The sequence below is a fragment of the Lonchura striata genome, chromosome 17 (genome assembly GCF_046129695.1).
Source record: "Lonchura striata isolate bLonStr1 chromosome 17, bLonStr1.mat, whole genome shotgun sequence".
Classification (NCBI taxonomy): Eukaryota; Metazoa; Chordata; class Aves; order Passeriformes; family Estrildidae; genus Lonchura; species Lonchura striata.
Window position 1 is genome coordinate 6,786,170 of NC_134619.1, and position 23,627 is coordinate 6,809,796.

A 23,627-nucleotide genomic window follows, 5' to 3' on the forward strand; every position below is an offset into this window, starting at 1 on the left:
TGCCAAGCACCATCACCCCGTCACTCCCTGCCTCAAGCAGGAGCCATCTCCCTGCCAGCGCTGGCCTCCTGCAGTGGCAACCAGCCTCACCCAGGGCCCACCACTGCCTGGCAGCAAGTCCCCAAGGGACAGAATGGCACGAAATCTTCACGCCTGCAGCTCTGTGTGCCTGCTGGGCATGTCCACTGCCCCTGTGTGCCCCTGGGCACGGGCCAGCTCTGCAGCCCAAGCCTGCCAGCTTGTGGCTCTGCTCTTCCCAAGGGTTAACAGGACACAACAGGCCAGGCGCTTGCAGGACAGGGAGGGTTTCTGGCTGACCTTGGCTGGGAAGCAGCGGTGGCGTCGCTCAGCCCTGCCCCCCAAGCGTGGAGCCGGTGGCCAGAGCTCTCCCCAAGCCTGGGTGGAGGTAGATCCAGAGGAAACTCCACCTCCGCGGGAGCTAACCTGCTATTGCAGGAATTCCCAGAGAAATTCCCGCTTGGGGTGATCTGTCAACGGATCCATGAACTTTCTTTTACCTCTTGTGAAAGCAGCTACTTGAATGTGCTAAAAACAGAGCAGGGGCGAGTCCATCAGGGAGAGTCTGGGAGGGGGCTTTTGCTGACCCCTGCACACCAAGAGACTCCCTGAAAGTCTCCGTTGGTGGTGCCTCGCTGGCAGCTGCCCTTGGCAGGCAGATCTGGGAGAGCCAGGAGAAGTTTCCTGCAAAATAAAACCCCACAAAATCTCACCTGCTTTTTCCACTGGGCTACTGTATTTCCCATGCGACTCTCAGCAGATTTGAACGCAGCGAATGGGCTGGATCAAGTTGCTTCCACTATCCCCAGTAAGTTCAAGTCATTTGGAGATCAGCCATCAAACCCCACCCTTTCTCTGCTCCCAACCACCAGAGGCTTGGTCCACTTTTGGAAAAAGCAGAGATGAGAGGCACTCCTGGGCCTGCCTTGTCTATCCACCCACCATAAAACCCACAGGGAAGCTCTGTCCTGAGACACACCCTAACCTCAGGGGTGCTCAGATCTCCAGGACCTCAGCAGGTCACTGTTTGGAGGATTGGCTGTCCTGGGTGACACACTGGGCTCTGAGCTGGTAATGAGTGATCCTATCCAGACAGCAACAGACAATCAGTAGCTGGGAGACACTGAGGCAGAAGATGGGAGCAGCTGCCATAGGCTTTGCCAGAGCACCACTTATTTTGGGGAGAGGTTTTGATGTGCCTCCCTCTCCTTTTCACCCTCAGCCTGCCTTGGCTGGAGGGCTCCTGATTAATCCTCTAACCATGCACTTGTGCCAGCCCTGGAATGGAGGCAGGGATCTGCCTTTTCTTCCCCTCCTTGCTGGAGCTGTCTGATGTCCTTAATCTCCTAGCCCTGGCACTGGGGACATTTGACCCTAGAGCAGTCAAATCCTCCATTCAAACACTTAGGAAACCTGGAGAATGTGGCATGAATGGTGACTTCCATTTCTGTTTATGGACCATCCTGTTTTCTCTTCTGAGGAGCCAAGGGTCCTCTCCACACCTCCTCTTGTGGCACAGGCCCTCCTAACACAACAGAAAGCATCATGGTTCCCAGGAGATATTTTAGATCCATCCATGCCATTCTGGAAGAGCAGCCCACAGGGGCTCCATGTCCTCCACTTCTTACATCCCCCCACTGCATCTGTCCTCGAGCTGCAGGTGAGGTGCCTGGGGACACTGCCATCTGGACCTCCTGGGACAAGTCCTACACCAGGAAAAGCTGCAGGATTTAGCTACAGTGGGCAGCAGCTGCAAGGGGAACATGGCCAGGACCACCCTGTGTGTTAGCCCAGCCTCTGCCACCCTGAGAAACGGGGAGCATGGAAGGGAGGATGCAGAGGAGATGATGGCTCCCATGGGCCCTGCTCATCGTGAGTGCCAGGGTGGAGTTTGGACCTCCAGCTTTGCAGATGCTCTTCTGAGACATTTTGGATTTTCCCTAAACCTCTTTCTCCTAACAATTTTAATTATACTGGCTGCTGTTCAAAACAATAATGACAGGGAGAGGAATAAATGCTAAGCAGCAGCCTGTCACGCTTCATGAGATACCCCTGGGGGACACTGGGCCAGACAAGCAGCCAGCCCAGAGACATGCCAGCCAAGGGGGTACAGGCTGCCACCCCACATCAGCCACCAGCAGTTTCTGGGGTCTAGGCTGGACTGTGTGAGCGTGAGACCTTGTGCAGGCATTCAGGTCTCCTTTCTCTCCCCCTCTCTGTCTCCTTTTATTCACCTCCATAAAACATAGGAAGTTCAAGCTATTCATTTTGCTATTTGTGTCTCCTTCCCCACGCCCCGGTTCCCTCCCTTGCCCCCTGCAGCCTCTCCTCTCACTGCTTGCCCAGCATCCTTGACCCTGAGAAGTCTGATGTGTATGCACTTCCCTTTTGGCCCATGGAAAGCACCACTCTGAACTGGTGCCTTGATAAGTCTGCTGTGGGAAGGCAGGGGCTCCTGGGCTCCCACACAGGGCTTTCCCATGTAGCATTTCCTATGCTGTCCCTGCTCACCCATGCGATCTGCAGATCTGGGCAGTGGGAAGCTCTCTGGATGGCAGTGCCCCTCCGTGGCAGCAGGTTTGACCTCCTCGGCATCTCGTGACTTGCTCTGTGTCAAAAGCCACAGTGGAGGCATCCTCCTGAGGGGGAGGAGGAGGAGGAGAAAAATGGTTGACTTCTCATGGGGTAACACGGCACCACTCAGTTCAGCCACAGCAAAGGATTGCAAAGGGCTCTAACACCCCAGCCCCTTCCTCTCAGTGCAAGCAGAGCTCTGATACTGTCTCCCCCAGCGTTTGGGATCAACGGGACCTGTGTCCTGTCAGCACAGCAGCCAGCATGCGGCAGAGCACACAGGATTTGGGTCAAGACCTCCGAGGGGCTGGAGACAGGGGCTGAGTGACAGAGAAGGAGGAAGGAGAGGCTCAGCGAGGAGGGCTGGGGCCTTTTCTCTGACATAAGCTCAGCAGCTCAGCCGTGGCTTGCCGGAGGGCAAAGGCAGCGCGTTCCCTCACTGCCCGCATCGAGCAGAGCCAGGTCAGCGCGGCTGTGCCGTGCCCTCTGCTCCCCGCAGCGATGGCAGCACAGATAAGGACCTTGTCCCGCTTATCGCCCCATCAGCGGCTCTGCAGCGGCTCCGCTGCCCCAGCGCCGAGCGCCGAGCCCCGATCTCATCAGCGCGCCGCACACTTGCAGCTCGAACAATACCCAACACAATTCCCAGAAACGCACAGCCTCCTGCTAAAGCCTCCCTGGGGGAAAGCATGCCAGCCGGCCTGTCGGCACCAGCACAGCCATCGCTGCCAGCCGCTGGCAAACGCAGCCCGGCGGCCCCAGCGCGGAGGCACCTCTGCGAAAACACGGCTGTGCTGGGCGGCGTGGAGGGAGACGCCGAGCTCGAGTCCTTGGGGCCACCCATGAGCTCGCTGTCCTCAGCAAGTCCCTCTCCCTCTTGCTGTTGGTGACCAGGTGTCTTGCCCTGTCCCAGCCACCCCGTTTGAAGCCCCTGCCAGCTCTGAATGCCCACTCAGTTCACAAAGATGTTCCCCAGCTTAGGGAGGGAGGATACAAGCAGGGCCATGGACACTCCTCATCTCAGTGGGGACCTGCAGTCTGGAGAGGCTTTTCCACATCTTACAGCTTGCCTAAGTGTCTCAGTCTGACAGAGCCTTTCCTGTCACATTTGAGTAATTGCTGTTTCCACTTCCAGATGGAATATCTGGACACTGAAGCAGGCATGGCTGGATGCTCAAAGCAGGTATGTGCCTTGTCTGAGCTGAGCTGGAAGTGGGAGAAGGCCAGCAAGTGGCATGGCCATCCTTTCTCCAAGCACTTCTGAAGCTCACCAGCCTGTCTTCTCCTCACACAAGGCCAGATGTACCAGGGAAGCAGCACAGTACAGCAGCAGAGCTGTCACCTCCAGACCTCACAGTGATGCAGCAGGTACACCAAATCCCCCTGCAAAGGGTGCAACGCCAGCACCATCCCACATGAGCGAAGAGCAGCACCTGGGATGGCACAATGGCGTTCCCAGTGCAGGAGGATGAGCCTTGCAGTACCCCAAGTGAAGGAGGACCTGCCTCCCAGTGTCCCTGACACGAGGTGCATTGTTCATGAAACACACGGGGAAGTCCAAGGAGGACAGACTCGCTGGCTGCGTTGGGCTTCCTGCCTCCTGGCCCCTGCCGCCGCCTGACATCATCGCTCCCGGTGGGAATGGCCACCCTGGCCCCACTCGGTCCCTGACATTAGCCAACAACTTCCTGACCTCCTGTCCGGCTTTTCAGCCTCCCACGGCCCCCCATGGTGGGGAGGCTTTTGTGCCTGAGATGGTAGAAAGATGATAGATAGATTAGATAGTTAGATAGATAGATAGATAGATAGATAGATAGATAGATAGATAGATAGATAGATAGATAATAGATAGATAGATGCTTGACTCCTGCCACCATGGCCCAACAGCTGGCAAACCTGCATGCTCTTCCTCACTACCATGGGCACAATAGACTGCCTATCACCTCACTGTCATCTGAGGGTATGGGATGGCATGGGAGTATGTGTTCTCCAAAAATACCCCATTCAGACTGACAGGGGCCAGGAAGGCTGAGGAGAAGGAATGTGGGGGCAAGCAACACAGGTGTTGGAAAGATGCCTGTGAAACACACAGGTGGCCTCTGTGTACCAGCCCTGTGGAGGCACCAACCTTCTCCCCATCATCCTCAAATCTGCCCAAGTGACAGCAGTGTCTGGATACAGTGTGTGCCACATCACCCATCCACCCTGCAAACACTGGCTTTTCCAAATAAACAGATTTTTTTAGTGAAAATGCAGAGAACTGTGCAAGCCTCGGGCTGTTGCTGCACAGCCTCTCTTGCCTTGCAGCTGTGAGTTTTTCTCTGAGCAACTCCTCATGAGCAGAGCACAACCTTGGGCTGACGTGCTGCAAACCTGCCCTTGTCCAAACCCGCTGCCATCAGCACTTTGCTGCAGCTGCTTCCAGTGCTGCTCTAAGAGTTTTTCCTTGCAGCCTAAACCCCCACCTCTGGCTCCATCTTTCTGGCTCCAGCCCACTGGGGATGGAAGGTTTCTCCTTCCCGAATACAAATATAACTGTAATCTGCTAAACCCTGCTGTTGATCCCGACTGCATCCTCCTGTCCTGAGCTTTCCTACAGTGCCTTTTATACCGGTAATAGCACCAGGCTCCTTCTCCCATCATTGTTGACTCGACAATGAAAACTGTTTGTATTATTGTGTCCCCGAAGCTTTGCCAATAGCACATGTGTCCCGAGCTGATAGCAACAGGCTTTGGCAAGGCTGCAGCTCCATCAGATAAGAGCCTTTAACCTTATTTCTCCAGCTCGAGCATTCCACGAAGGGCCATTCTGTCATGAGCCTTTCCTTATCCTTCCCCTGAGCTTGCAGATCCTCGAGCTCCGTGGGCCAAGGAGAAGGGTCGCTGGCAAAGGGCAGAGGTGGAGGTGTTCAGGGCAAGCAGCCTGGGAAACAGCCTCAGCTTGGGTGAGAGAAGAGCCCTGGGGGGAGATGGAAAGACAGAGCTGCTTTCCCAGGCAATTTAAGGGCCAAACGCACGGCCGTCCCTTGTCCCCTGCCTTCCTCAGGGACCCGCTCCACCCCGCCGTGCTCCACCTTGGCTCGGCTCCCGCACACAGCAGGAGCGAAGCGGAGGAGAAACGCTGGAGCCCGGAGGCCCTCGCACGCTCCCGGCTGGCCCGCGAACAAAGCCCTTCCCTTGGAGCCCTTCCCTGCCGCCTCCCTCCTGCCCCGGCCCCCTGCGCTCCGCCAGCCACGGGGATCCCCGGCATCGGCACAGCCCTGGGGGTCCGCAGCACCCTCCTCGTCCCACCCTGCATCCCTGTGCCAAACCCCTCCGTGACTGCTCCCCGCATCCCCGAGCTCCAGCTCTGCTGCTGGGGGATTTTCCGGGCTGCAGCACAAAGGATGCTCTGAAATCAGAAAGCAAACAAAATGATGCTGCCTGTGGCAAGCTTTAAAATCTCATTTTTAGGCCAATTTATGGGAGGGATGTCACAGTTCTTGGGGTTTTGAGCTGCAAATTGAGTACATCCCCTTTCCCTTCCCCTTAATGTCCCCAGTGCAGCAGCTAAAAGCAAAAGTTGTTCCTCTGCTGGCAAGGAGGGAATGCTCTTAGGTACTTCTCTTTATTCTTAGTGTTCTTATTGTAATAATAATTATTATCGTTGTTGTTGTTGTTGTTGTAATTATTATTATAATTCTCTCTGAGGATAGAAGCACTCTGTCAGAGATACATCCTGCCCTTTGCTGGGGAGACTGTTGTCTCTAAAGAGGCTGAGAAGAAGCTGGGTCACCCCATGCTCTGTACAGGCCTTCTGTGACTGGAGAAACTGAGGCATGGAGCCACAGCAGCATCTACCCACTCTGAGCCAAAATTCCTCTTTTCCACATGTGTTTCCCTGTCTGTGTGAGGTGAGGTTCCCTCAGCAACATCCTCGTTCTTTCTGCTGGGCAGCAAAAGCCTTGGTGAAGCACAGAGGTGGCTGTGAGATCCTGCGTGCAATGTGGTGGGCTGCAAGCTTTGGCAAAGGTTGTCACTTCCAGGGATGCTGCAAAGGGCTCCTCCTCCTCCAGGCCTGGTTGTGGTGATGTTCAGAAACCAGGCAGCCACCTTCCTGTGAGAAAAACCAGCCAGTGTTTGGAAACCCCGACAGAAAGCACTGGGCTGGGGGCTGTAGGGGAAGTGGAGAGAGAAGGGAGGGGAGAGGAAAGAGGGGGAAGGGAATAGGGGTGCATGGCACAGCCAGCAGCCATCTGCCATCTGCTGCTGCCTGTGGAGGTCGTGCCTCATGCTAAGTTAAACCATGTCAGGAGCCACAGCAGCTCTTGAGAACAGCAAACCTTTCCTAGATGGAGCTGTCCTGTGCTGCTGGATCAGCCATCCCAGCGAGAGAGAGGATGGGTGACCCCTCTGCTGCCAGCCAGGGGGCTCGATGCCCACAGTGGTGCCACCACCCACTGTCTCACATGGCTGCAGAGGTTGGGAACACACAGAGCACAGCCCTGTGAGAAGGGTGCATTCAAAGGGGAGACTGCACTTCTCTTGGGGATCACATCTTCTCCTGGGTGTCCCCAAGGCTTAATAGCTGTGGTTCTCATGGGCATGTGTGGCTGCAGGGTCACAGATGAGCAGCTCCAACCTACCTCCCAAAATAATCCAGGCTCAGAAATCTTTCTAATTGCAGTTTTCAATTCCTCAGCACCCAAAAGGAGGTCAGGCATCCCGAGGCAGCCAGCCTGGGCATGCAGAGGGAGCAGGATCCCAGTTCTTGGCTGCATCTCCTGCACAGACACCAGCAAGCAGCGTTTTCTGCCAACTGAAGCGATGGAAGCAGCGAATAACCCCGGCATGCCCAGGCTCTGCACAGCCCAACTGTCGGCCAGCTGCCTGTTCCTGGGAGGACGCAGTGCCACAGGCAGGGAGCATTTTCTTGCTATAATCAAGAAAAGAAATTGTGCGGATCGGAGCAGCTGAATGGCAGCCAAATCTGCTTCTCGGCGGCTTTTCTACACTCTGTATTCATGTATTTGGCATGAGTAGCTCTGCATTGAGGTAATTCATTAATGCTCAACCAAAAATGTGTTTATGGAAGTCTTGAAATAGTTGGTAGAAGTGTAAGACTTTCCTTCCTAAAAGCCTGGGCTCTCTCTGTGATGGGAACTGGGTATTAAAGCAACGAGTGCTGCTGCAATCAGCTGCCAGGGAAGCGACTGCAGGCGGTGTGTGCCCTGCGCATTCTGGCTTGCTCTGATCTCCTTGTGCTGAAGCCTTTCCCAGGATTTAGTGTCCATAAGAACCATGGGTGGGATTTGCAACAGTTCTGCTCATGCCTGGGGTGTGGGGACCTCACCCCAGGTTTCACAGAGAGCGGCTTAGGGAGCAAACAGGATGATGTGCCTGGAAGTGCAGCACTCCGAGCTGATGGTAGGACCAGAGAGTTGCCTGTGCCAGAAGGAGCTGTAGCAGAGCAAAAGCAGGGGAAGGGGAGGCAGGACAGCCTTGGGGAGGCCCAAGGTCTCTGGCCATCACCCAGGAAGTGCAGTGGCCACACCCATGCAGAGCAAACTGCTTTTTTAGGGTAGCTGTGGGTTTCGCTGCTCGCACAATGGATATCGCTGTTGTCGTTCCAGTTATAATCCTGTATAAACAAGGCTGACCTCTGGTTATTGAAAAGAGCTGAAAATAAAGACAACTTTCTCTGCTTCCTCAGATGCAGAGTCTGATTGCCAGGCTTGGCCGGCACAGCCCACACCGTGCTCCCAGCTCAGCCCTGCAGCTGCGGGGGACCTGCGGCGTGGTTGGCAGCAGGGCAGAGCGGCAGTGAGCACCCAGGCAGAGAGCCACTGTGGTCCAGGACACCTTCCCACTGTCCCTGATGCCCTTCCATTGTCAGAGGGAGCTAGCAGCCAAAAAAAAGAGCACATGAGCAAAAAATAGCTGAGCTGGGCATTCCCTGGACTGGGAGTGGCACAACCGCCCACTTGGGTGGGAGTTTGCTCCCTGGATGGGGACACGGGGGATTTGTCACCCTTGTACAGGCACATGGCTGCAGCCAGGATGCTCCTGACACAGATGCTGAACTTCAGCTGCCTCACTCGACACTTTCCAGCTCCACCTGACCCACTGAACTATTTGTGCCCGAGGAAACCGGGCTGGAGCAAGGGAGGCTCCAGTGAACACAGCATTTCCCAGCGGATGACTTCAGCCTCCCAGCAGGGCTCACAGACAGCCCCAGCCCTGAGTCCTTTGCTCTGCAGGAAGTGCCTTTCTTTGGGAAGCCTTTGTTCCATCAAGGCTGGAGCAGCCCCAGCCCCAAGGGAGCCCATGGGACCAGGGGCACCTCTCAGGGCACTGGGGGAGCTGCCAGCCTGGGCCACGCTGCACAGGTCCCCCCAGACTGTGTGAGAAACAGCCCGTGGCCACCCCAAGGATCCCCATCTCCCTTGGCAGGTGTCATATCCATCCCACCTGGCTGCACTGCTCCTAGTGGCCTGATGATAGTTATTGACTATGATTAATAAAAAATCTCTTCCTGTGAAATATCTCATTCATCCCATTGGACACACAATGGCACCAGCCACACGCTGCTGGTAATTGCATGGTGATTAATCAATTAGTGGTGTGAGCACATCTAAAGGCAAGGCTGGTCTGTGTGAGCAAGGGAGGGCAGTGCTGGGCACCAGAGGAGGGTGCAGCACTTGCACCCAGGCCCAAGGACCCATCCTGCCCCTGCCCCTCCCCTGCACCCTCTGCAAAATGAGGATAAAAAGCAATTTTCCCACCACAGCTGGGAGCCTGGCTACTGCTGTGCCACAGGATCCTGCCAGCATCCACCTGCCACCTCTGCTATCCCTTCTTGATCCCTTCTTGCCATCCCCACCAGCCCCTCTTTGAGTCCTCAAATCCCTGATACCCCTTGGGATGATCCAGGTTGTGCCACATCTATTTTTAACTGGGTGGGAGCTCGGCATTGGACCTGGCTGGCAGAAATAATCGGGAACGGGGCGGGCTGGGGGCGGGGAGGGAAAATGCCTTTGTGCTGGGGAGCCGAGGCGGCTGTCCCGCCGTGCTTCCTCTGCTAGGTGTGGTGCTGGGCTGCGCGGGATGCTCGGAAGGGAAGCCAGGGGCCGGGGTGGGGTCAGCCAGCTGCCAGCTCAATACAACTGGGGAGGGAGTGAAAAAAAATACACAACTCCAGAGACTGTGTGCTGAGCTGGGGTCCAACCTGCCTGATTCCAAGGCCAGCGAGGAGAGAATGGGGAGAGGTCACTCGGCTGGCACTCACCTGTCCTGGCTCCGCCCAGGGATGCCCAGAGCTTCTCCCTGCCCGCGGCTGCAGGTGCGGCTGGTGAGGAGCCAGGGGCTCAGCAGCACCCCACCTTCCAGCCCTGTGGGCAGCAGGGTGAAAGGAGGACTTTATCACCCTGCCAGGAAAGCTGAGCCAGGCACAGACCCTGCAACTTCACCCCACACCTGGGTGAGGGGGCTTTCACTCCCTGGAGTGAAGCTCTGTGGTTCCGGCTGTGGGGAGAGGGAGAAGAGCAAAATGGGGTGGCATTGTCCATGAAGGCACGCTCCTCCCAGGCTGGCCTGGGGATATTTTGAGTGCTTTGCACCCAGGCACTTCTGCATCCAGGCATTTTTGTGTGTTTGGTATTACAGCTCCATCCCCTCGCAGCTCTCCTTCCCCTCTCTCTGTGCTTTGCTTCCTCCAAAATCATTCCATACTTCATGGCTCTTTATCCCATTCCTCTCTATTTGCTTCCTTTTATGCAATTTTAATTTTTTTCCCCTTTTTTTTATCTTAATGATTTCCTAATGATGCAGAACCAGCAAATGCACTGTAAGACCAGGTGTGCAGACCCAGTGCAAGGCTGGGTTTCATGTGAGCTTGAGGGTCGAAGTGTCTGGCTTTGCTCCATGGTCAGGAGCTCTCAAATGATCCCATTGTAGCAGGAACAGCAGCACCACCCTGATCTCTGCCCCCTGCAACAGGGAGAGCATCCTGAGCCCCTGGCCATCCATGTAGAAGAAGCCCAGGCCTGGAGTGGCTGCACAGAGTAAGTGTGCAGGACGAGTCTCTACCTCCCCTGGAGAGGGTTTGCCCCAGCTCTTAACATCATTACAGGGCTAAGAAAATCAGAGTTGCTCCCATTCCCACCCTGCTGCAGCTCATCCTCACCACATCCCATATGCCAGCTGGTGCCCCCAAATCCAACCCTGGCTCCAGGGCAGCTCTGAGCACACCTGGAGGCCAATAATTCTGCCAGGGCTGTGGAGGAGACAACAGAGAGGATGTGATATAGGAAAGCACCACATGCTTGGTTGAAGCCTGGAAGAAGGGGGATGTCCCCACCAGCTGCCCAGGCTGACTGCCCCAAAGGCTGCTCACTTCACTCCACAGGCAGCCACAGGTCCCAGTCTGAGAGTCCCCAGATCCCCCAGCACCCACCTTGCTTCTTCCAGAGCAGGGACAAAGAGCCAAAGCCTCCAGGGCTCTGCTCTGGATGGCAGCAGGCACTGCTTCTCCAGCAAAGCAGCGCTCCGGCTCCCTCTGGATGGGGGAGAGAGGAGAGGAGACTCCTTGCAGCTGTGTGGGCTCTCCTGTGGACTGGTGCTGATTTGCACTTTCAAAGTTTTAATAAGAAGCTCCAGAAATGTGAAGGAAATCTCACCCGAAACCTCTGTTGCTCCTGGTTGATGATTGAAGAATAAGTGAGACACGATTTTTTTTAAAGTTTTTTTTTTTTTAAGAGGCCTTTGTTTTGTTTAGGGTTAACAGCAGATTGGCTTGTCCAAATCACTTCCAGACACACAGAAACCATGGCATGCTATACCCCACGGCTGTTAGAGGCTGGAGCTGGGCTCTTGCGCAACCCAGTGCCCCAAGTCTTCCTGAGGCTGAGGTTCACATTTCAGGCTGGGGTCTAGGGCATGTCCACAGCCAGAGAGGGCCCGGGGGCAGGTACCCGGAGCTGGGACATCTCTTCCAAGTCAGCCCCATTGCCCCGGGCACTTCAGGGGGCAGGCACAGAGCACCAGCTAATCTCATTTATTGCAAATGGGTCCCGCAGAACTCGTAACTCGCAGCGCTAAGGGCAGGAAGAACCTTCAGACCACCTAGCCTGAGCCTTGGCACTGCAAATCCCTGCTGGATGGCGGCCAAGCCAGCGGAACAGTGACCTGGTGGCACGGGATGTGCTGCTTTGCTGTGGCTGCCGATGGCAGCGTGCTGTGGGTACCCAGCCATGCGCAAGGCATGCAGCGATGGCACAGCCGTGCCAGCCCCAGCAGCCCCGGGTTTAGCCACGATCACCTGGCTGATAGTGAACCCCCCATTCCTCAACAATCCCTAGAAAACACACTGCTTTCCCTGGAAACGGCACGTAAACTCAAGGAGCCGTTCCTTTGCCTGACACTGAAATTCCCACAGAAAATTGACGAGGAGAGAGGGCTCACCCCTGCCTTCACCCCAGGGCTGCTCCCAGCCCCGGATGGGGAATGCTGGCCAAAACACACAAACGGAGTCAGTCGTAAGAAAAATAAACGCCAAGACCTGAACATCCCTGTGCTGCTGCAAACAGCCTGGCAGGCAAAGCTGAACGCTTCCCTGCCTCAGCACCGCGGGTGGTGGGGGGCGAGGGCAGGGCACAGGGAGCAGAAAAGAGGCTTGCAAAGAGAAAAAAAAAAAAAATACATAAAGAATACATAGACAGGAAAGAGAAAGAAAATAAAGGAAAGAGAAAGAAAAACTTAAGGAAAGAAAAGCAAGAAAGCAAGCAAGAAAGAGAGAAAAATTAAACAACCCTTCTCCCTGGACAGAAGGGAACGGGGCAGCAGCTTGTACACCGGTCCCAGCTCGGCCCTCCCCGGGTGGCTCTTCCTGCTGGTGCCTGGGGACGCCCCCCTTCCCTCCTCCTCCTCCCCCTCATCTCCTCCTTCTCCTCCTCCCCCTCATCTCCTCCTCCTCTCCCTCTCCTCCTCCTCCTCCTCCCCTCGCCCCGCTGATTGGTCCAGCCCGGCTATATTTTGCCCCTTCCAGCCCAGCATCATCCCAAAAGTTTTTTTTGGGGGGAAAGGGGGGAAAAAAACAAAAAAAGATACGAGGAAAAAAAAAAAAAAAGAAAAGAAACCAAAACAAACGCAGACGAGCCCGAGTCCCCCGAAGGCAGGCGAGGGAAGCGAGCTGCGGGCGGCTGCTCGGCGGTGCTGGACCCGGCGGGACGCGGCAGGAATCCCGATTCTCTCTCCGGCACCCGGTCGGGTCGGACACAAAGTGCTGTCCAGCTGGAATGAATATATCTGAGTCTAACTACTGCCGAGAGGAGATATCGCAACCCCGGGGCGACTGTTCATGGGTCACCGCCGCCGTGCCGGCCGCTGAGCCCGGGCTCGCCTTCCCGCGCCCCCCGGGAGCCGCCTCCCCCGCCAGCCGCACGCCCAGCCCCGAGCCCGGCTTCGCCTTCGGCCCCGGCCCCGGCGGCGCGGCCCCCGGCGCGGCCCCCAGCCGCACGCCCAGCCCCGAGCCGGGCTATGGATACAGCCCCCCGGCCGGCCGCCCCGAGGGCAAGGCCGCCGAGGACTCCCGCATCCGCCGGCCCATGAACGCCTTCATGGTCTGGGCGAAGGATGAGCGCAAGCGGCTGGCGCAGCAGAACCCCGACCTGCACAACGCCGTGCTCAGCAAGATGCTGGGTGAGCGGGAGAGGAGCGGGAGGAGGGCTGGGGGCGCGGGGATGCGGGGTGCGGGGCTGGGGATGCGGGAGTGTGGAGCTAGGGATGCGGGGATGCTGCGTTACGGGGCTGGGGATGCGGAGGTGCGGGCTGCAAGAGTACAGGGCTGTGGGATGCGGGCTTACAGAGCTAGGGGACGTGGGGATGTGGGGCTGGGGATCCAGGCTGCAAGACTACAGGGCTGTGGGATGCGGGCTTACAGAGCTAGGGGACGTGGGGATGTGGGGCTGGGGATCCAGGCTGCAAGACTACAGGGCTGTGGGATGGGGAGGATATCGAGCGGAGGAGACAGGGATGTGGGAGTAAGGGCTGGGAAAACAGTAATACAGAGGTACAGGTCTGGGGATGTGGGCTGTGAGAGTGCAGGGCTGCAGGATTTGGGGATGCAGAGCTCAGGATGTTGGGGTACAGGGCTGGGGGTGTTGGGATAGGCGGGTTTGGTTCTGATAGTCCAAGGCAGTGGGATGCAGGGCTACAGAGCTGGAGATGTGAACTGCTGAGGTACGGGGATTCAGGGTTGGGTGTGTGGGATGAAGCGGTACAGGGATTTGGGATGTGTGCTGAGGGTCCAGGGCTATGGGATGCAGACTGCACAGATACAACTCAGCAGGCTGTAGGATGCAAGGATATGGGGCTCTGCTAGCCAAGCTCCAAGGGTACAGGACTGCGGGATGCAGACTGCAAGAATATGGGAGTGCAAGAGCTGGGGTACAAGGATGGGGAGCTGTGGGATACAGAGCTGGGGGATGCAGGGCTATGGACTGCAAGGTTAGAGAGCTGCGGGACACAAGCTTTAGGGATGTGGGATGAAGGGCTACCAGTTGCAGGTTGCAAGGATGCAGGGCTGCAGGGATGTGAACTCTAAGGATGCAGGACTCTTGGATCAATGGCTGTGGGAAGTGGTGTTACGGGATGTGGGAATATTGGGCTGTGGAATGTAAGGATGTGAAATACAGAGCCAGAGCTGCATGTACACAAGATGCAGGGAAACAGGGCTGTGGGATGCAGAGATACAGGGCTGAGGGGTACACAGCTGCAGGGATGCAGGATATGGGAATACAGGCTGCAGGATGCGGGATGCACGACTATAGGATGCGGGATGTGGGAACACGGGAAGCAGGATATGGGTAAATGGAGCTGCAGGATGCGGGACTACGGGAAGCAGGATATGGCCAGACAGAGCAGCAGGATGCAGAGACACGGGGCTGCGGGGTGTGGGGATGTGGGATTCAGGATATGGTGCTGTGCGTTTTTGGGACGGGTGGTTTGGTCTGCAGAGGTGCAGGCTACGGATGCGGGATGCAGGGAAGCAGGGACTGTGGTCTGTACAGTGGGCAGTGGGAGGCAGAATCCCCAGCCCTAGCAGAGAGATTCCCGTTCCATGTAGCCCCATTCTCCCACAGCACTGAAGTGCTGGGCACTGCTGGAGCCTTCTTCTGGGACAAGGGAATAGACTGGCTTGGGAACCCATTCCCCAGCCCTTCCTGCTGCCAGCAGTGAGACTTGCTCAGGTGCCAAGCTCTGGTCTGCAGGAGCCCTTCACCGCTGGGCTGCCTCTCCCTGAGTGCCCCTGTGCCCTGGCCAGTGCCAGGTGGCTGAGCCACTCTCACAGAGCTTCTCTTTCCTCTTCCAGGCCAGTCGTGGAAAGCGCTGAGCGCCAGTGATAAGCGTCCCTTCGTGGAAGAGGCAGAGCGACTGCGCATCCAGCATCTCCAGGATCACCCCAACTACAAATACCGCCCAAGGAGAAAGAAGCAAGCCAAGAAAATCAAGAGGATGGAACCCAATATCCTCCTGCATAACCTTTCCCAGCCTTGCAGTGACAACTTCAGCATGAGTCACCATGGCGGCAGCCAGCCGGGCCACCCCCAGCCTCCCCCACTTAACCACTTCAGAGAACTCCACTCCATGGGGTCGGATATTGAAAACTATGGCTTGCCAACTCCTGAGATGTCTCCCTTGGATGTCTTGGAACAGACCGAGCCGGCGTTTTTCCCTCCGCACATGCAGGATGACTGCAACATGATGCCCTTTCGCGGCTACCACCACCATCACCAGATGGAGTTTCCCCAGGAGAAGTGCATGGGGCGGGACGTGGCCGTGCCCTACACGCAGACCCCCTCACACTTGGCCGACGCCATGAGGACTCCCCATCCCTCCAGCCTTTACTACAACCAGATGTGCTCAGGAACTCAGAACGGGCTTTCCGCCCACCTGGGCCAGCTGTCGCCCCCGCCTGAAGCCCACCACATGGAGAGCGTGGATCACTTGAACCAAACCGAGCTCTGGACAGACGTTGACCGCAATGAGTTTGACCAGTATTTGAACATGAGCAGGACTCGTCCCGAAGCCTCGGGCCTCCCTTACCATGTCTCCCTGTCCAAAGTGACTCCTAGAAGCATCTCCTGCGAGGAGAGCAGTTTGATATCCGCCCTGTCCGATGCCAGCAGTGCTGTTTACTATAGCCCCTGCATCACCGGTTAGGTTGACCCCACCATCCAATGCGTGCACCAGGAGAGCCCCGACTCTCCTCTAAAAACAAAAAGCCATCCTCCTTTAACCACGAGCTCCATCATATTTAGAGTATCTCATTAAATGCATCGCTTTCTTGTTCGTTCTTTTTTATTTTGATTTTTTTTTAAATTTTTTTTAGAGACAGACCATGCTGAACTCACTGATATACCGTATAACTATATAACACAGATAGACGCCTTTCCCCGCTGTGCTCCCCGCTCCAGCCCTAGGCAGGGCACATCTCCAGCTCCCGCCAGCTCCAAGGGGCATTTTCAAGCCAATTCCAGTGAATCCTGCCTGAAATAATCACACCAGGATGAGCCAAAGTGTGACCTGTCCCCAGTATTTAACCCAAGGACAGGTGAACTTTTAGGGGGAAAAAGCTTTTAGAAAGACTTTGCCGGGGCTGTTAAAGAGTCGGCGCCCATTAGGGGTGGGCTTTAGGACAGTTTTTACTGTATTCTCAGCAATATATTTTAATTGGGCAACAAAACTATATTTTTACTAAGCATTTTTATATATAAAATGGTATTTAATGTCTTTTGGGGTTTTTTTTATTAGACTTTTTAAAGAGAAATCAAGGGATATCCATGAGATCTAAAGCATTTATGTAGCAAAGCTGGATTTAAAGAAAAAAAAAAAGGAAGGGGGGAAAAAAGGAGATATTTTGTGAAAAGGGAATGCTAATGTAAATATTGAGGAACAACTGACTGGAATTTTGTACAAAAGAAAAATATGACTGCAAACACTTTTATTGTCTAGAACTGTATGGAGAGCAAACTGTTTTATTCTGGTTAATTATTAAAACATCTTCATATAATTGTTCCCATCTTGTGTGCTTGTTGTGTGAACACATATTTTCCGCAAATACATGTTGTCCCAACCATTTCCAGATTTTTGTATCCGTTGATTAATGTTTTGACAACCTGGCAAATGTATTAATTTCCAAGCTGCCGCCCGCCCGCCCCGTCAGCCGCCTCGGGCTCCGTGAGCGCGGCTCTGCTCGGCTCGGCACGGGACAGTGGCCTGGGATGGGATGGGATGGGATGGGATGGGATGGGATGGGATGGGATGGGATGGGATGGGATGGGATAGGATGGGATGGGATGGGATTCTGGTGGCAGCCCCATAACACCGCGCCATGCTGCCCAGAGATGCTCCCAACAGGAAAAGCAGCTGTTCTCTGATTAAAATATAATAAAATATGTGATATCCTCCTCCGAAACAAGCCTTGGTGTGGTCATTGTTTTGGCAGGCTGGCAGCGCACCGATGCGTGGTCCCCATGGCTCATGGCTCACCCTGTTTTCCCATGAAACGCCCCAAAAATAGAGCCAGGCTGTTCCAATGCTTTCTCTACAATCCTCAGAGCTGGAGGAAAACTCCATGTACCAGAGCCTTTCCTCCTCCTGGCCTTCATTGGCTGCTCCCTGGCTCCAGCAGTGGCGGATCTTGCCGAGCCATCACCGTGCCCAGCCGGATCCTGCTCGGAGCTGCTGGTGCTTTGCTGGAGCTTCGTCCCCCTCCTGTGAATCACTGTATGATTTACAGGGAGCTTTTTTCTTCAATTTGAAAAGGAGAAACAACAATCTGTTGCTTAAAACCCAGTGGCATCCGTTCCTTGAGCGCCGAGTGATTTAAACCAGGCTGATATCGCCAAAAAAGGCTGTTTAAAAAAAAAAATTTAAAAATTGAATAGAAGAAGAAGTTTTTGTTGTTGTTGTTGGCAAAGAATTGCCTTTTAGGGGAAATGGATATTTAACAAATGACATTAATTTTCAAGCTTCTCCTAAATTAAATTCACATTAGTGTTAACAGGACTCAATCCTGACTCACTTTTTTTTTGTTGTTGTTGAATGTGAAGCGCTAATAAACGGGACCACTCCGGGGGCTGGCGACGCGTTCCCATGGAACGCCACAAAGGCGCTTCATTGTCTTTCCATATACAGTATGTAAAAAGGGGGAATACATGGAAAAATGACCTCACTACCTACACGGGAGGGCTGGCGGGCGCCCGGCGGGTGCCAGAACCCGCGCTGCAGCAAACAAACACAACACCAAATGAGAAGCATCCTGTGCCGCCGCCGATGACTATGAAAGGAAGCAGCCGGCTATGGGCTCCATCCCGCTCCGCTCCCCAAAGCGGCCTGGGAGGAAGGAGATGAGGGAGGGGGGAGAAGAAGAAAGCCCTGAGTTATTTTCCAGCCTCCAGCTTCCAGGTACCTTCCAGGCATGGATGCGCTCACTTCCTGCTGTTCAAAGCGGTGGTGGGCAGGCCGGTCCTCACCCAGCTGCCCCGCCATGCCGGGGAGAGCCGCTGTCCATCACATCGTGGAGCAAACGTGAAGTCACTTTTCTGCAGCAGAAATTGCCTCCTTTCCCCGTGGTTCAGGCTGTGCCAGCTCACCATGGTTTTTCAATTGAAGGAGGGTCAATTTAGATTAGATATGAGAAGTTGTTAGAATGAGGGTGGTGATGCACTGGCACAGGTTCCTGGAGAAGCTGCTCATGCCCCATTCCTGGAAGTGTCCAGGGCCAGGTTGGATTGAGCTTGGAACAACCTGGTCTAGTGCAAGATGTCCCTGCCCATGGCAGAGGGTTAGAACTTCATGACTCTTAAGGATCTTTCCAGCCCAAACCATGCTGTGATTCATGCCCCAGGATGCTGCTGTGGGGCTACAGCAGGTATGAAAGCTGCAATGGATGGTCATTGTCATCCATAACTGCACCAAGGATGCACCAGGTTGAAACCACAGCCATTGTAAAAGCCCCACCTCGCTGGCCAGCCCTACCCCAGGTCACAGGGAAACAAAAGAGAAGGGAGAGAGGAAAAAAACCTCCACCTCTCCACAGTCGCTACTGCAGCCTCATGGTTTAGCCATGGCCAGGGCAGGATTTGTCCGCCTCCAAATGCAGGGTTTGGTGAGACTGGTGGCAGAGGGGCTGATCTGGCTCCCTCAGGAGGGCAGAGGGCTCAGATGAACTTAGGAGAGGCGCTGGGTCCTTGGGAAGGTGTGGGTTCCTTGATGGGCTTTAACCACACCACTTATTTTACATATTCTTTCTATAATTTTATGTCTTGTTTAATACCTTAATATATTACTTCTATGTTTATCTGTTTATCTGCATCTATATTTATTCTTTTTATACACTGGGATTTATTTTATATTTTTGTATATTTGTTTTTTTCAATATTTTTAATATGTTACTTTTATATATTTTTAACATATATATATTATTTTTATCTTTCCCCTGCTCCTGTCCCCGTACAGCTGCTCTGGGGTCAGGAAACCATCCCCCAGTGTTTTCTTTCACTGCATGCCAATGGCTCAGGTGTGACGTGGGACTGGAAATAGCTGGAGCTGACATAGTTTGAGGATGATTTCACTGCCGTTATGGCTCAGGCTGGGGCTGTTACTGCACAGCCCCTTCCGATTTTTATGACTTAATCTCTCCAAAGCTCAAGGCCGGATGGTTTTGGGCTGGGGAGGAGGAGTGAGGGGCTTTTAGCAGGTCGTTACAGCAGGAATATGGAGAAGGTACTTGACAGGTAAATGGAAAACCTGACAGCCCATCCTGCCGGTTTTCCCAGGATGCAGGGAGAGGGGGAGGCGATGCCAGGTCCTACCTGGGCTTTTTGGGCAGGTGACATCTGCTTTGTGTCCCCTGGGGGTGCAGGGCAGTGGATTCTACCTGTGTGCAACTGTGCGTGTGTCCCAACACATCCGTGTGCAAACCTGCACGTGTGCAAGCATTGGTGTGCATCAGTGTGAACGGGTGTGCAAGCACCTGCTGTACCTGCACCACTGCACGCATCCATGCTCACATCCACCCCTGTGTGCATTATCCACGTGTGCAGGCATCTGTGTGTGTGTGTGTGTGTGTGTGTGTGTGTGTGCACATCCCTGGATATCCGTGCGTCTGCATCTGGGTGGGTTGTGTTTGTGCATGGGTGTGCACCTCTGCACGTGTGTGCTGCTCCTTTTTGTGCATCTTTTTTGTTGTCCCTTTGCATGTCTGAGCCTGCACGTGCATCCAGGTGTTCCTCTGTGTGTATCCACGCGTGCATCTCTCCGTGGCTATGTCTGTGCACAGCTGTAGGTGCATCTATGTGTGTGTGTGCATCTCCATGTATGCAGCCCTCCATGTGCCTGTGTGTTTGTCCATGTCCGTGTGTCCATGTGCGTATCCATGTGCACACATCCGTGTGTGTGTGTGTGTGTGTGTTCTGCTGGAGGTTCACAGATCAGCTTTATAGACGTTCTGGATTTTTTACAGCGTTACGGAGCGCTCGATGACATCACCCACCCAAATATTAAAACCTCATGTGCCAGCCAGCCCAGCCCGGCAGCGTTCAGCTCCGGGCTCGCTGTTCCCAAGGCTGAGGCTGTGGCACAGCCGGGGGCAAAGGGGATGTACAGGGTGGCAAGCAACAGCTCCAGGGCAGCCCCAGGCATCCCAGGCCAGAGCTCACCGTCGGGGTGGGAACACTGACACAACAGCCCTGGTGAAGTCATCCTGGCTGGGATGAACAGGGAATTAGAGCCTCTTGATCCCTGTATTTTGTGTGTTCAGCGTGGGGGCATCTCTGGGAAAAGGAGCATGCTGCTGATGCTGGTTCCTCACTGTGGTACCAGGCAGCTGCTTTAGACCAAGTGATGGGATTTATATTTTTCCCCCTCTTTCAGGAAAAAAAAAATTATCAAAACCAAACCTGTTTGTGGGAAACAGCTCCAAAACATTTCCTGACTCGAGAAAAAGTGCATTGGAAAAAGAAAGTTTTCAGGTTTTTTTAGACAGGAGGCAAAACCTTTAGAGAGGTAACAGCATTCTGTGGTGGGAGGTTAACCAAAGAGAAAAGGTTGAAATGCAAAGAAAGGTTTCAAATGTTCCCAGAACAGCCTTTCCTGGCCAAGCAGAAGCAAAGTTCCCAAGCCTTCCCCAACTTTCTTCTTTGCAGCTCAGTTTGGGAAAGGAAATGTTTGGAAATCTCAGTGCTCCTTGCAGACAGGAAAGGCCCCGTTTCCTCTGCCATGCCCAGAGCTGCCGGGCAGCAGGAACACTCGGATGAGGCTGGGTGCCCGCCCCAGCTCTGCTCCTGGCAGCAGGAATACTCTGCAGGCAGGGGAGGGCAGCTGCCTGCAGGGAACAGGAGTTGGGGTGTCATAAAAATTATAGGTTTTGCAAAAGAAAATAAAAGAAGCCAGCAAGGAGTCCTTACTGTGCCCCAGGAAATCTGTGCAGCCTGAAATGCTTCAGCACTTTTATTGCTGTGAAGTTCAGCCTCTACATCCCTCGTGGAGCTTTGGTTGTCCCACCCAGCTCCCAGCGTTGCCCCCACCAGCCCTCACATTCCTTCCCCTGACTTAGGGCTACCACAAGCCCCCAGACCCTCAGCCCCCAGCCCCCCACCAACATCTGCTCACCCAGCACTGTGCTGGGGTCTCCATGAGGAGGACAGGCCCCTGTGAAGGAGATAAGTTTGGGCTTCATTGTGTGAACCATGAGGGACTTCAGGGACCCCTCCTCACTGGCTCTGAGCCGGCTGAGCCCCACAGCCTCTGTCAGAACCACTTTGTGCTTCTCTTCTGAGGTGATTCAGCAATGCTGTGAGGTTCCAGGAGGCCAAAGGGTCATGGAAGGGTTGGGAGTGTTCTCCAGAGGTCATCTAGTCCAATCCAATCCAACACAACACAACCCAACACGAGCCACACAGCATGACCTAACCCAACCCACCCAATCCACCTAATGCAATACAGCCAAACCCAGCCCAGGCCAGCACAACCCAACCTAACCCAGCCAAGCCAATCCAACCCAACCAAACCATGCTAACCAATCTCAATCCAATGTAACCTATCCCAAGGACCCAATCAACCTATCCCAACATAACCCAACGCAACCCAACCAACCCAACTGAGCCTACCTAACTCAACCAACCCAACTGAGCCTACCTAACCCAATTGCAACCCAACCAATCCAACTGAGTCTACCTAACCCAATGCAACCCAACCAGCCTAACTCAACTTCCTATGCAAATTCTAAAGCAAGTCTCCCATCACCTCCCGCACAGCCAAGCTCCACCCTGCTGGGATGTTGCAGCGGTTTTGGTGGGAGCCTCTCCCTCCTCCTGTGCTCGGCAGCCCAGGGAGGTTGATCCCTTCAGGGAACTGAATCACGTCCCCCCCACCATCGTGGGAGCGTCACAGAGCGTCTGAAGCTCGTCAGGAGAGTCAGGCCAGGCCGCGCGGGGCCGTTCTGGGAAGCCATCCAGCCATCCGCTGGAGAGAGGAGTCTGCCTAAAAATGCCTCTGCTGGCTCCTCTCCACACTCCGACCGTCCCATATGGAACAAATGTACATTTTCCATCAATTGTTTGTATTTTGCATTTAAAGAAAGAAGGGGGAGGGAAAGAAAAGCCAGCAAGCAAGCGGGCTATACATATACGCAAAGCGTCGGTGACAGCAGATAGGCCCCATCGCGGAGAGGGAGAAACACTGGCCGGCGTTCAAGAGACTCAAACGTATGGTATGAAACAATAAATTTTAAGTGTGTTTTGACATATTTGGTGGTCTCTGCCTCATGCTTAATGAGCATTGGTCCACGTTGCGGGGGAACTGCACAGCTAGGGTGGTTGGCAGGCTGTGCCGGGCGGGAGGTCGGTGGCCAGCGAGGCCGGAGGCAGGCATTGAGGAGGTCCTGGCATGTGTGTCCCAAAGGAACGGGGCACGGGGATTGACACCGTGGACTGCACTGGCATGCTCGGAGGAAGGGGTGCTGTGGGTAGAGCAGTGCCTCATGGGGACAAGCGGTGATGCCAACTTGCAGGAAGGATCATCAAGAGGTAGAATTGGGTTAAATTTGGTCAGGAGGGGACACACAACATGGTGGAGACGTCTCAGAGCAGCATCCCTCACCTCTGCATGGCTTGGGCAACCTGTGCTCCCATCTCCAGGCTGGGTTCCAGGCCGGCAGAGCTGCTTTGCCTGCAGGAGGACCATGGGCTCCCACATCCCATCACCAGAGCGAGAAAGCCCAAAGGGATGGGCAAAGCAGCAGGACAAGGGAGTGCAGCTCTCCCGCATCCCGCGCCTCTGTGCCAGGCTGCCCGGCTCCCCCCGTCTGGCAGGGCTTGATCAGAAAGATGGACATGAAAGTGGAGCTTGGCTCTGGTTTCTCTCTCATTCAGAACATTCAAAAACTATTAACTGTGGTGGGGGTAAGCAGGCAGCTGGTTTTAATATCGTGCTCTTCCAATTGTGTTGGGGTTTTTTTTCCTTGCTTTTCGCGAGCACTTTAAGTGACATGGTTACATGTATTTGATTAAAAAGCTGTAATTCAACGAGTGCATTTTCTTGTACTGTACAAAATGGCTTAAAGACACAGGATTTATTTACGGTGGTCTCCCAGTTTTCCAGCTCTGCCAAAAGACAAGATGACAGTGAATTCACAGGAGGGAGGACAGATAGCAGCAGAGGGGGACATGCAATCTCTCCTGGCTTTCCCACTGCGGGGAACACGACTGGGTCATTTCCTCTGCTGTAAGGTCAGCCCGCTGCCACCAGCCTGGTCCTTGGGGCCATCCACTGGTCCCAAAAGCACAAGTTCCTTTTGGTGTCCCCGGGACTGGGTCTTAGCATACAGGAGCTGGCAGAGGGGACAGCTAGGTTTGTCCAAACTGGCCCCTATCCCGCCTGCAGCAAGATGCTGCAGGACACAACTGGAGGCAGGAGGGGGAGATTTTTTCTAACCATGCCCATCCCCTGCCCGTGTGGAGATGCTGCCAGCACTGAGGAGCTCGTCCCAATCC

The 23,627-nt window shown here is 54.6% G+C and overlaps 2 protein-coding genes across 2 annotated transcripts in view; both read left to right on the forward strand.

Moving 5' to 3' along the window:
* RGS19 (regulator of G protein signaling 19) overlaps positions 1-23,627 on the forward strand; it is a 120,499-nt gene that overhangs the window by 36,212 nt on the left and 60,660 nt on the right. The window lies entirely within an intron of this gene.
* Positions 12,497-16,708, forward strand: SOX18 (SRY-box transcription factor 18). Its single transcript, XM_021527422.3, has 2 exons — positions 12,497-13,269; positions 14,942-16,708. The coding sequence occupies exons 1-2, from the start codon at positions 12,867-12,869 to the stop codon at positions 15,790-15,792; spliced, it is 1,254 nt and encodes a 417-aa protein (XP_021383097.2). The 5' UTR covers positions 12,497-12,866; the 3' UTR covers positions 15,793-16,708.

Bases quoted from the DNA above. Each gene is read 5' to 3' on its own strand.
- SOX18 (XM_021527422.3), top strand. From the start codon at position 12,867: ATGAATATATCTGAGTCTAACTACTGCCGAGAGGAGATATCGCAACCC. The intron at 13,270-14,941 runs GTGAGCGGGAGA...TTCCTCTTCCAG, and splicing joins CGTGCTCAGCAAGATGCTGG to GCCAGTCGTGGAAAGCGCTG.